This window comes from Cervus elaphus, chromosome 20 (genome assembly GCF_910594005.1).
Source record: "Cervus elaphus chromosome 20, mCerEla1.1, whole genome shotgun sequence".
Classification (NCBI taxonomy): Eukaryota; Metazoa; Chordata; class Mammalia; order Artiodactyla; family Cervidae; genus Cervus; species Cervus elaphus.
In genome coordinates, this window is record NC_057834.1 from 74,289,892 (window position 1) to 74,303,941 (window position 14,050).

Consider the following 14,050-nt stretch of genomic DNA (forward strand, 5'->3'; position numbering starts at 1 on the left):
TTGGGAGGCAACAGGCAGAAGCATCTCTGGGGGTGTGTTACTGTCAGGAAGCAGTTCACTGAAATCTGCACCCAGTGCTGTGGCTTATAGCAGTATACTTACAGTGGGAATGATATCTGTTCTACCCACTTTATAGAATTTCCATAAAATGCCTTTTAACTATTAAAGTACAGTGCACGGTTAACAGGATTGTTGTTTATGAACAGCATTTCTTTCCGCTGGGATCTGGGCCCTGCTGGATCTCACTGCAGTAAGGTAGCTTTTGGTGAGCCGCTCAGCGGCACCGCTAGGGCATGTGCTCACTTGCTCACTTGGGCTTTGGGGAAGAGATGGCGCAGGGAGGGAAGGGCTGTGGGTTTCCAGCAGTGGCCGCAAGAGAAACTGGCAGGCCTCTGAGGCGGTCCCTGAGAGCCGACAGTAGCAGAGCTCACGGGTCACCACAAAAGTGAGCCTGTGAGTCAGACAGGGTTTCAGAGCATGTTTTCCTGGTGTCCGAGCTTTTGTGACTGTGAGGTGCTTGGGCCCCATGGTGGTCATGTGAGAATCATGGCCACCTTCCTACTCCAGGCTCCTGTGGTAGAGTCTGGGGAGGGGATTAGCGGTTCCCAGGTGGAAACTCTTCTAACTGGAGATGAGCCTGGCATCATGTGGGCAGCCTGGTGGGGAAGGATGGAAAGCCAGTTGTTGGAGGCAGGCTGTGGCTGCAGGAGAGGGGCAGGAGAGGCTGACGCAGGAGGTGGCAGGATGAGGCTGGGGGTGTGCCTTACTGATGGGAAGGGGGGATTGTTATGCCTCCTCGGAGAGAAGGGTCTTGCCAGAGCATGTTGGGGAAGAGAGGACAAAAACAGGTTTGCATTTCCTGCCTCTGTGACATTTGAGGGTGGGGAAGCCCTGATGGGGACTTGATTCTTCGCAACCAAAAATGTCCTGCTCCATTTTTTTTCCCCTTTAGCATAAGATTGAAGCTTTGTGGGGGAAGGGATGATTAGAGGGTTTGGGATGGACATGTCCATCCGCACTGCTGTATTTAAAATGGATAACCAACAAGGACCTCCTTGCAGCACGTGGAACTCTGCTCAATGTTATATGGCAGCCTGGATGGGAGGGGAGTTGGGGAAGAATGGATACATGTATATGTGTGGCTGAGTCCCTTCACTGTTTACCTGAAACTATCACAACATTGTTAATCAGCTATACCCCAATACAAAACAAAAATTAAAAAAAAAGACTGAAGCTGTGGCTACTGGGTAAAGAGTCAAAGAAAGACTCTAAGATAGAGTCTCCTATTTGATATGATCCTTTGTGCATTGATCACCTCATTGTTCCTTCCCTTTTCCACTCCTACCCCCTTCCTCATTAATATTTGAATGCATACCATGTGATGGACATTATGCTGGTATAAGGGATACAGCAGAAACGGAATGATTGGATTCCACATTTTAGTGGTATTTGTAGTCCTAGAATGTATGCAGATGTTGAACAGATAATTGCACAAAAAAAATGTTGCTTGCTTCTTGGAAGAAAAGCTATGACTAACCTAGACAGCATATTAAGAAGCAGAGACATTACTTTGCTGACAAAGGTTCATCTAGTCAAAGCTTTGGTTTTTTCAGTAGTCATGTATGGATGTGAGAGTTGGACTATAAAGAAAGTTGAGCACCGAAGAATTGATGCCTTTGAACTGTGGTGTTGGAAGAGACTCTTGAGAGTCCTTTGGACTGCAAGGAGATCCAACCAGTCCATCCTAAAGGAAATCTGTCCTGAATATTCATTGGAAGGACTGATGCTGAAGCTGAAACTCCAATACTTTGGCCACCTGATGCAAAGGACTGACTCATTTTGAAAGATCCTGATGCTGGGAAAGATTGAAGGCGGGAGGAGAAGGGCATGACAGAGGATGAGATGGTCAGATGGTATCACTGACTCGATGGACATGAGTTTGAGCAAGCTCTGGGATTTGGTGATGGAGAGGGAAGCCTGGTGTGCTGCAGGTCGCAAAGAGTTGGACATGACTGAGTGACTGAACTGAACTGAACTGAACCACATGAAATGCAGTGAAGAGAAATAGTACCATGAGAGTACCCAAAAAGGTATATCTAATGTAAAAGAGCTAAGAGAAGATTCCTTGAGAGATCTGAAGAATGAGTAGGGGTTCATCACACCAAGGCAGGGGTAAGTGATAGGAATGGTGGGAAAGTGTTGCTGAAAGAAACCTTGTACATGCAGGCTCTGGTGGGAAGAAGGTTGGTATTTTTGATGAAGTAAAATAAAGCCAGTATATTAATTAAGGTAGGTTGAGCTATAAATGGCAGAAAACTCAAAATAATATTGGTTTGAAATAGAAAAAAGCTACATGTATTTCATATAAAAAAAAAAGCAGTCCAGAGCTGAAGCAACAGCACCATGTTCATCAGTGACCCAGGCAACATCTGTCTTAATGCTTTGTTAGACTCATCATGTTGCTACCATCTTATGGGCCAAGATGAATGTTTTAGCTCTGTCCATCACCGTCTGTATTCCAGCTAGCAGGAAGGAGGAGAGGGCAGAAAAACACAACTCCTTCCTTTCTTAAGAAACTTCTGAGAAATTGTATATATCACCTCAGGCTGTATCTAGCCAGAATTTCATCACATGACGATACATTAGCATTAGCTAGCACTTCCAGTATAATGTTGAAAACAAGTGGTGAGAGGGGATGTTCTTGTCTTGTTGATCTTAGTGAGAAAGCTTTTGGTTCCCACCATTAAGTACAGTATTAACTATGAGATCTTTTGATATAGGTTCTTTATCCAGTTAAGGAAGTTCCCATCTATTCCTACTTTGCTGAGAGTCCTAATCATGAGTGACTGTTAGATTTTGTAAAATGCTTTTTCTGCCTTTATTGATATGTCATTTTTCTCCTCATTTTTCTTTTTTCGTTAGTTGGTGAGATGGATATAGTAATTGATTTTCAAATGTTGCATACTTGGGATAAATGCCACTTGATTATGGTGTGTAATCCCTTGTATCCATTGCTGGATTTGACTTGCCAGTATTTTGTTGAGAATTTTTGCATCTGTGTTCAGGAGAGATACAGGTCTGTAGTTTTCTTGCAAGGTCTTTGTCTGGCTTTGGTATTAGGGTAATGAGTTAGAAAGTATTCCCTCTGCTGCTGTCTTCTAAAACAGATTGTAGAGAATTGGTGTAATTTCTTAAATGTTTGGTAGAATTCACCAATGAGCCCATGTGAGCCCAATGTGTTTTAATGAAAACTTTCACTTTACAGAGATAGTAACTTGGGAGGCAGGTGTGAATTTGAGGCCTTGAGTGACTAGGGCAGGCTTAGAAGAGTTACTTAAGTTCATTGAATTTACATTCCTGTTCTTTAAAATGGTGATAATACCACTTGCTTATGGTGGTATTGGAGTGATATACAGCACCTAGCACTGTCCAGCCTATAGTGAGCAATTACTGGGAGCTACTTATTTATTTACTTATTACTTACTTACTAACTAGACCAGACTGACATTGTGTGTTGAACTGTTGAAGATACCATTTCTTACATACCCTTGGAGGATGGGATAGATAGTTTCTGATTTTTCTTTTCTTTTATCTCTCTCTTTCACAATCTCTGTCTCCCTCCATCCCTCACTTCCTTCCTTAAGGAAGGAAGGATTAATATATCCATATTTTGGATTAATATAGCCACATATATGGATTAATGCTGCTGCTGCTGCTAAGTCACTTCAGTCGTGTCTGACTCTGTGCGACCCCATAGACGGCAGCCCACCAGGCTCCGCCGTCCCTGGGATTCTCCAGGCAAGAACACTGGAGTGGGTTGCCATTTCCTTCTCCAATGCATGAAAGTGAAAAGTGAAAGTGAAGTGGCTCAGTCGTGTCCGACTCTTCGCGACCCCATGGACTGCAGCCTGCCAGGCTCCTCCGTCCATGGGATTTTCCAGGCAAGAGTACTGGAGTGGGTAGCTATTCCCTTCTCCAGGGGATCTTCCCAACCCAGGGTTCAAATCTGGGTCTCCCCCATTTCAGGCAGATTCTTTACCATTTGAGCCACCGGGGAAGCCTGGAGCTGGGGGCATTCCTCTTCTGATTCCCTTCCTCTCTGGGCAAGGCCTTATCCTTTCATATGTTGCCAGTGAGTTTTTTGTGGAGATGAGCAGTGTGGTGACTGAAGGAAGATCTTAATGGGTGATGGTGGTGTGTAAGGAGGAGGGTGGTAAGGAGAAGGGCGAATCAAGCAGACTGCAAGCCTTTTGCGATTGTGTTCTGGGTGGAATTGCAGCTCAGTCAGAGCTTTATACATACATACAAAAATGGAACCGAGAAGTATTTTCATTTGTACTTCATTTGTGATAACGGGACATTCATGGTAGGAGGCCGTGAAATCAATTCAGAAGGGTAGTAGGTATGGGTAGCAATAGCGGCTGCGAGTCCTCAGGGTTAAGTGGGAGTAGGAGACTTTCTGGAGCTCTGGGGTGTGAAAGGCACTTGATAATCCCATTGTGGCTGGTAAGGGCTGGAGGAGGGGTGGGGGCACCCGCTCACACCCTTTGCCTTGCTCAGGGACTTCAGGGACTCGCACGTCCAATACCTCCTGACTTTGCTGCTATGACGTCTTCCTTCACCACCTCTCTTTCTCAGAAAACGGCTGGGCTCAGGAGAGCAATACAGACGGTGGCAGTGATTATTTGAGAAGGTACATACTTCACTTCAGACCAGATAACCGTTATCCACCTAGATAACTTCTGTGAGTTCTGAAATAGACTTGGCATAGCAGGCAGGGTGTCTGCTTATAGCATAGCAGGAGGGATGAAGGATTGCCTGGTTTTGCATTTTAGCCGGGGGCTGTAATCCTGGAGAGTATTTTTATTGTATGGAAGTCGGGAAGAACTCATGAAGTGCATGCAGGTCTTTTATCTGGTTCCATTTGGAAGGTGGTGATTTAGAATGCTCTGTGTTCAAGTCCCAGTCTCCTCAGCTCATTGAGGACAACACCAACCTTACCGAGATATGTGAGGTTTAAGTATCGCTGACTCCTTATTTCTGGATGTCCCTCCCTATCGATTCAGTTAATGCATGTCCCATCAGTGTAGCAGTCTTTTTCCCATGTTAGCTCCATACAGAAAGGTGCCCTAATCACTGATCAGGGAGGGGACAGTTTTTTTTTCCTTTAAGCTTAATGATTCATCTAAGAAATATTTTTTTGCATCTTATACATGTGAGGCACTGTGATGGGTGCTGAGGATGCAAGGTTGATAATCCACAGCTGTCAGGGAGGTCCCTCTGGACTGGCAAAGACAGACTTATACACTGGTGGTTACAGCATAGAAAAGAAACAGCAGAAATGGGCAGAAAATTTATGAGAGGAAAGAGGAAGTGTCTGAGGATCTTCCTCAGTTTGGGGTGTTTCTTATAGGGATGGAGATAGCATGGAAGAGGAATTTGGGAAAAGGAAACAAGCTTGAATGAAGACTTGAGAAGCTGAGAAACATTCTGTTTGGAGAAACATTCTGTTTGGAGACCTTTAAGCCATTTGGGGTTCTTGGATGGGGGAGGGGTAAGGCTGGAGAAATAGGAAGGGGCTAGATCCAGAAAGGCCTTGCATGCCAGTTTAAGGAACACAGGCTTTATTCATAGGCCAGCAGTTCTCTAAGGGATGGGACATGCCTACAGGGATGAGAGGGGCAGGTCTTTGCATTTGGAATGACCATTTGGTTGAGGACTGCCTGCCAATGCAGGAGACATAAGAGATGCAAGTTCAGTCACTGGGTCAGGAAGATCCCCTGGAGAAGGAAATGGCAACCCATTCTAGTATTCTTGCCTGGAAAATTCCATGGACAGAGGAGCCTGGTGGGCTACAGTCCGTGTGGTTGCAGAGTTGAACACAATTGACTGCACACACAGTGCAATGCAATGAGGACCACGCTGGGTTAGGTGAACCATGCTTGTGTGGAAGGCAGCTTGGAGAGCTGGAGACCAGAGGCTCCTTCTAGGAATATCCACAATTGTCTAGGGACAGAGACAGTGAAGGCTACAGGAAGTAGAGGTAGGAAGGAATGGATGGATTTCAGATTTAAGTTCTGATTGATTAGAGGAAGGGAGAATGAGGAAGCAGGAGCCACGTATGACCAGGCCTTTACTTTTTCTTTCAGAGGCTCTGCTCGTATCCCACTTCTCATGGGAGGGTCTTTCTGACCTCTCCCAAACTTTGCTGTATAATAACTCTGGCCTCAACTGTCTCTGCTTGTTCCTTCTTGGTTTTGTATGTTCTTAAGTTTGTTTTGCTTTCTCTAAGAAGAGGAAGCACTTAAATGGTAGAATCTGCCTTTTATACTTTTTTGGGTGCAATTTTAGGTGTTTAATACTTATTAAACACCTATTAAATATTGGACTTTACATAATTCATTTATCTGTGGTTTTCTTCTAAGAGGGGAAGGAAGAATTGAACACAGATGTCAGATGGGAGGTTTCCTGCATCCAGAAGAAAACATTTGTGACTTGTGTGTCTAAAAGGGAATTTAATCAAATACATGTCAAAATCATCCAAAAGGAGTTTAAGATTGGGGTTTTATAAGAGTAGACTAGCTTTTTTTGCCATTTAGTTCTAGAAACAACTTGGGCTTCCCTGGTGACTCAGATGGTAAAGAATCTGCGTACAATGCAGGAGACCCAGGTTCTATCCCAGGTTCTATCAGGAAGACCCCCCTGGAGAAGGAAATGGCAACCCACTCCAGTATTCTTGTCTGGAGATCCCATGGACAGAGGAGCCTGGAGGGCTACAGTTCATGGTGTCGTAAAAGAGTTGGACACGACTAGCGACTAACAGTTTCACTTTTCACTTCTAGAAACAACTTACCTGGAAAGGCACCTCTGGTGGGCTGGCCATGGCTCATACATCCAGAACAATTCATTTAGTCGTACCACAGTTAACTGCTGTCTCTGAAGGGTCTGTGTTTGTGATTCCCTGTGCAGGTCCAGAGCCCGGTGCCCAGTGTGAGCTGTCGCCCGTCAACGCCTCCCATCCGGTCCAGGCCCTGATGGAGAGCTTCACCGCCTTGTCGGGGTGTGCCAGTAGGGGCACGGTGGGGCTGCCCCAGGAGGTGCATGTCCTGAACCTCCGTGCCGCCGACCAGGGGCCCGGCCAGCCGCAGAGAGAGGTAGGTGCGGTGCCCGCTTGCCGCCCACTGCCCCTTGGAATCTGTCTTTACACTTCTCTGGATGTGGCGTCCTCTTCTTCCATTCTGGATTTAATGAGGATGCTTGTGTATGAACATAAGTGGGGAGGAGGACACAGGTACATGAGAGAGAGAGAAGGATTTCAATTAATTCAGAAGGATTGCTCTCTGAATTGGGCAACTCTAGGACTTCTCTCTAGAGAGCTTTCTCGGCTTTTCACTTTTCCTGTCCACCCCCCGCCCCCATATTGGAAAGAATGTTTTTGAGAATTTTACTTTTAAAACATGGTTGTGAAAAAATAATGTTGCCCTTTTTCTGTTATTGTAGAATGTCTTTCTCATCTTTCTGTGCTTTCTTCTTTCTTTGCTTTGTCTTTTGTGGGCCTACTGCTCCTGCGGGATGTGTCAGGGGAAATGGAAACTCTCTGGGATGAGGATGGCAGTACCTTGTATTAATATTCACATGAAAGCCCTGGAGTGGGTAGCTCCTTATGTTATCCCGGCAGCTTCTCGAAGATGAAGATGGTCTTGGTGGTGGTGGTGATGACCCAAGCTCATAGTGACTCAGTATTTCCTCTGTCCTCAGCACTATTTAAACCACTCACACACTTCTTCCAAGAAGTCCTATTACTGCCCTCAATTTATAGGTTATAGACAGGTGCAATGATAACTCACTTGCCCAAGGTCATTATCGTAAGAGTGAAATCGCCTCCTCTGTCTTGTGGCTCTGAAATGACCCGCCTTGAGGATAATGGTCCTGCTGCTTCTTTGAGGATAACATGCAGCTGTCATTGTTTCTGTTTTTAAGCTTCTGTGTCAGAAATGTTATCACTAGGGTATTATTTCTCTGGGAAGAGAGAAACCACAATAAACCCCAATCCCAGTGAAATGTAGAAAAACTCCTGCAGAGCAGAATTTATCTTTGAGCTTGTTTCTGATCAAGAAAGTTAATTTCCAGAACCATTTGTTTATGTGCCTCAACCACTCTTCATTCTGGGGGGGCGGGGGAGTAGGAATAGGGGAGGTGAGGTGTCCAGAAGGGAAAGCAAACTGATTTTAATCTTGTGAAAGTGTGTGGAGTTGGCTCATTTCAAAGACAAATCATCTAGCCTTCCCAGCTACATTGGAAATTATTGTTAATACTCTTGGTTGCTTGCCATTGTTGCTGCAGCACATATTTCAGGTCAGATTTCTTTATCCCAGTAATGCGTCTTTAATTTTTAACTTATGGGGGAGAATTTGTGGTGGGAGGGGAAGAAGGGGAGGAGGAAGTGCAGCTCATATGAGGTACTGCTGACTCCAGCAGTTCTTTAGCAGCAATAATTACTCATGTTATATATGCTGTCTCAGAAGAACCAAGAAAGAAAAAACAAGTCCGAGCTATTACAAAAGCAGCAACAGCAGAAATTCTGCATGTTAAATTGTGCGGTACTATTGTTGATTCTGAAAATAGATTCACATAAGACTATTGAAGCAAAAGAAAAATACCTCAAGGAATGACGGCAGAGCTCTCCCACACTTGTATTTACTGTGTTAGATAAAAATAGACATGGTTGTCCTGAAGATACGTAAAATGAGCTGGCATCAAGGGACATCATATGCTCAGTGAGGAAGTAAAGAAAGAGGGCCTGTGGGGATAGTCTCTAAAACTTGGTTAAAAAATGTTTACTGTATGTATGATTTAAGATTAGTGATTTGAAGATATTACTGAGATAGGCAGCTGAGGGAAATTGCATTCTTCCCTTCTTTGGGGGACTTTAAGGAATTAGATGGTTGTGTTCTATCTTGTTAGAAGACAAAATGTTGGGACATGTGATCTTTGGAAATTCTCTCTGGCTCTGAACTGCTCTCATAGGGTAGACCTGGAGTATTTTATGTCTACAGAGTGAGTGTCAAGGTTAATCCAGAGCAGTAAGGCCCTGACAAAGAGGCAATGAAGGAGAGTTTGTTTATGGATGGTAAGATGGAGGAGGAAAAATAAGTATCTCTTACCTTCTCCATGTGTGACTCTGGAAATTCATTACTGCAGCCATGCCAATAGCTTTTAAAGATCATTTAGACCCAGCAATTCCATTCCTAAGTGTATATACTAGAGAAAAGAAAACATACGTCCATGTGAAAACTTGTCCATGAATGTTCATAGCAATATTATTCATAATAGCCAAAAAATGGGAACAATCTGCATGCCTGAATGCCCGTCAAAAGTGTTAACAACCTGAATGTCTGTCAATGGATGAATGGATAAATGAAATGTGATATGTATATATCCATATGATGGAATGTTATTCAGCAATAAAAATGAATGAAATACTGATACATGCCACAACGTGGATGAACCTTAAAAACATTATGCTAAGTGAAAGACACAAAAGACATATACTGTCTGATTCCATACATATGAAATGTCCATGGTAGACAAATTTATAGAGATAGAAAATAAATTGGTGGTTGTTTAGGGCTGAAGGGCAAAAGAGAGAAATCGGGTACTGACTGAGTATGAGTACAGAGTTTCTTTGAGGGGGAGACAATGTTCCGAAATTGAATTGTAGTGATGGCTCCACAATTGTATATGAATATTACTAAACACCAATGATAAATGTGAACATAATAAAAGCCATGGAGTTGTACTTTAAATGGGTGAATTTTATGGCATGTGGATTTTATTTCAGTAAAGCTGTTAAAAAAATAATAATTTAGCCTGTCAGTATTCTAATTGCCTTAAATAAAAGTTACCTTAAACGTATCTATTTTTTTTAACACCAAGATTGCTTCCTCCTCCAACCTAAGCCCTTCCAACTCTTTCTGATGTTTTTAAAGATAACTTGATTTTTATACATATGCTATTTTATATAGTCTGTCCTAAAAATAACAGCCAGTTGATTCTGATGGTAATAATGGGAAGGAGGATCAGAGACAGCCTTTGTGCATGTTTCTACCAAATATTAAGGGCAAATATTTTTCAAGATGAAATGATAAATGTTGTTGCTTGTAAATTAGAAAAGAATGCCCTACTGGCTCCAAGCCATCATTACTTTGACTCCTATGACCGAGGTAGTTGTTTTTCATGCTGTCCTCCTTAAATGCAAGGGAATTACTAAATCAACCCCATCCCACCCGCCTCCTCCTGGCTTGTTATTGGTGCAGGATAAGCATTAAGATCTAGTATAAATCATCCGTTCTCTAACATTTTACTAAATTCCTATCTCCCAGGCACCTTAAGTTTCCTCAACTGAGGAGAGCCTTCTGCTTTCCCTCTGTGGAGGATAAAACAGCCTACACCTGAAAGTAATAACTGCAGCAGGTTGACAAGATTTGGGGAAACAGCTATACTTAAGTTAGATAAACAGTTTTATAGGCCAGCAGAGAATTTGTATCAGAAGCATGCTTGCTACAGTGATTAATACAAAGTTGTCTGTGGTGAAGCATGGTTTTGCTATTGACTTCCCTGCTGGATTCTCATCAGGACAACACAGACCTGTAGTTGTATTTTTTATCTGAGACCACACCTCTCATTTGTAACCATCGACTTTGGAAATAGCAGTCCTGGAAGTGAACAGGAAATTGGGAAAAGACTCTTTGGTGACAGAGGTGGGCAGAAGAAGGTAAACAGTTCTGAGAGATCAGTTTGTCTTTTAGAATAAGTGGAATATATCATAGGTTTTGGGCTTCCCTGGTGTCTCAGTGGTGAAGAATCTGCCTGCCAGTGCAGGAGATGTGGGTTGGATCCCTGGGTCAGGAAGATTTGCTGGAGGAGGAGATGGCAACCCCCTCCAGTATTCTTGCCTGGGAAATCCTGTGGACAGAGGAGCGTGGTAGGCTGCTGTCCATGGGGTTGCAAAAGAGTTGGACATGACTTAGCAACTAAACAACAACAAATCGTAGGTTTCATTCTCCTGTGCCCTTTAACCTCAAAGTAAAATCTGCCCCCTGCACGCCTCCCTCCCCCCCCAACTCTTTCCCAATGACCCCATTCACCTGCCCCTGAGTTTGGTCCCTCTGGGTGTTTCCTGATTCCCAAGAAGGGTTGTAGCACTACTAAGAGGCTGCTTGTTGACAGTGATATACTTTCATTAGTTGCTGGAATGGCAACAATTTGCTCCCTATCATCTGATTTTTATTGTGACCTGCTTTTTTTGTGGCAGTGCTTCTTTTCTATTTCCCATTTGTCTAACTGCTTGCTTATTATGAAAAGCCGTTAGTTAGCAGTATGTATGTGTATAACAGATTCTGGGGGCAATTATGGGTGTTTAAATTTATGTATGTGTTTTGACATTAAAGAAGCAACTGCTAATGGGCATGCCATGCGAGTGGGATGGCTGTAGGATGGAGTGAGGATCTGGGAGGATCCATTGTCGTGGGAAAGGGGCCAAGTTTAATAAATTTATCCTCATCCATCCCTGTTGGTTCAGACAGTAAAGAATCCACCTGCAATGCAGTAGACTGGGTTTGATCCTTGGGTTAGGAAGTTCCCCTGGAGGAGGGCATGGCAACCCACTCCACTATTCTTGCCTGAAGAATCCCATGGACAGAGGAGCCTGGCAGCCTACAGTCCATGGGGTTGCAAAGAGTCAGACACGACTGAGCGACTAAGCCCACACACCTGTCAGAAAGCTCAGAACCCTCCATTCTTTTATGTATTATTCTCTGTTTCATTCCAAAAGGGATTTGAGATGGGCTTACAACAGACATACCAACAGTGTAAGCAGAAATGCAAAATGAGGACAAAGAAGTGTAATTTGTTAGAAAGATATAGTTTGATAGCCATGAGGGTTAATGTGATTGGCATGATTGAGTTTGAAATTTGGCTCCAGGCTTCTAGGCAGGCAGGGCCAAATGGGATGTGTGGTTAATCACACATGTGGCTCCAAGTCACTTTTATTTTTGACCTTCTCTGAGGACTGTGGCATAAAGTTGTTCCTTTCCTGTTTTTTTTTGAGGGCAGGAAAAGACCATAGTTGAGAGAAAGAGAAGGAAGTGAACCTGTCTAAAATTCCAACTGTTCTGCTTGCCTCTTAATAGCTCCCTTCTGTGTGTCTATGCTTAGTCACATTTGATTCTTTGTGACCCTGTGGACTATAGCCCGCCAGGCTCCTCTGTTCGTGGCATTTTCCAGGCAAGAATACTGGAGTGGGTTGCCATTTCTTTCTCTGGGGGGATTCTTCCCGACCCAGGGATTGAACCTGAGTCTCTTGCATCTCCTGCATTGGCAGGTGATTTCTTTACCACTGTGCCACCTGGGAAGCCCTTCTAATTCATTACCCTTAGCTCCCTAAGGCCCCAGATAAGAGTAAAAGTGATGATCGTGGTGATGGTGAAGTGCCTGCTGTGGGCCAGCCACCTGCCCGGCAGCTGTGTTGTCTCTGTCCGTTCTCACTGTCAGCCCAAAGGGAGGTTACACAGCAGACCCTGGATATGCAGCCTCGCTCTGTTGGAGTCTACAGTCCAGGCTTTCCCCACAGTCCACTTTCCTTTCACATTTAGCTCTGACCTAGCTCTGGCTATGAAACCGGCCATCCCGTCGCACTTACACCTGTTCCATGAGCCAGCAGATCTCCCACGGAAAGTTTGCGTTTCCTGCATAGGCTTCTGATAGCTCTTTCCAATGCTCAGAGCTGCTTTTCTTCCCCTTCCTTGTGTCTTTGGGGGCAGTTCTGAGGGTGGTTTTGTGTGTAGCATTGTCTCCCTTTTCCTTTCTGGCTTAAAAGATTATCATGTCAAGTGTCAGTAATTAGAAAATGCGGGACTGGGCTTAGGAGCCCTTGCACTCTATGTGGCTGTTAATCCTGCACTACATGCCAACCTCCCATCTGTTTTTCACAGTTGATCATTTTCCTCCCCCCAGATAAAGCTTTTAACTGCCTCCACAACAGTAACTCACCTGTCTTCTGCTAGTAATCCATGACTTGTAACCAAACTTGCTTGAATTGTGTGGGGAGAAAACAAAACATTCAGGCACCCTTCCTGCTCTGAGTGAAGTACAGGAGCTTCAGTCTGTGGACTTTGCCATCTGATTTGACATCTTTTTCCTTTGAGGAATCTGGCAGTTTAGCAATTAAATTGGACATCCCTGCAGCAACCTACTTACCCATCTGTCTGTCTGTCATCTTTCCCCTGTTTCTGCAATATTAGGTGGACAACTTCTTTCTTTTTGGCCCCCACCTCCAGTTATTAAAATATGAACAGAACAGTGCAGGGGTTGGGGGAGCGGTTGGGTTTCTTACCTTCACCTATCACCACTGAAAGAACTGATAGAAAATTTCAAGACTGTTTTTTGGAGAGTACACATGTCGGAGCAGAAATTTCAGATGAACACTAGCAAGCACATTAGGTATATTCCTACTCTTGTGAGGGGCATTTTTCCCTCTGCTGTTATTTGTGAATGACTTCCCAGTGCTACTCCTGTTTATATGCTGGGGGGAAAACCTCAAACAAACTCAAGGCTATTTATGTTTCAGAGATCTTATATGTAGCATGTGCTAAAATAAGCAGGCATCAAAGTAAACCCCTCACACACAGACACTGTATATTGGTGAAATTCAGTTACTAAACAAACACTTTCCATGTGTAAGCACTGCCTGGTGTTTGTTTAAATGGAAGTTGTTTTGGAAGCCACCCCAGCCTAACAGGTAGAGTCATCTCTGAACTGGCCATTTCGTCACAGACCGACAGCAGATCTGTCAGAGAGTTACCCTGGCCACAGTGGTCACGTGTCTCAAAAGACATTCCTTTTCCTCTTTCTTTTTTTTTTTTTTTAAATCTCTTTCCCTCTCCCTTTCTTCTCTCCTCTGTCCCTTCTTCTTTCCCTCTTTTCCCTCCTCCTTTCTTCCCCCATTCATTTGAGCGTTGCTGTGAAAATTATTTCATTAAGTTGAAAGACA

General features: G+C 43.9%; 1 protein-coding gene across 2 annotated transcripts in view; it reads left to right on the forward strand.

The window, feature by feature from the left end:
• TGFBR3 (transforming growth factor beta receptor 3) overlaps positions 1 to 14,050 on the forward strand; it is a 192,337-nt gene that overhangs the window by 66,334 nt on the left and 111,953 nt on the right. For both annotated transcript variants that reach the window (XM_043875720.1, XM_043875719.1), the window contains exon 3: positions 6,970 to 7,154. In XM_043875720.1, the coding sequence (XP_043731655.1) occupies positions 6,970 to 7,154 (185 nt within the window). The remainder of the gene's footprint in view (positions 1 to 6,969; positions 7,155 to 14,050) is intronic.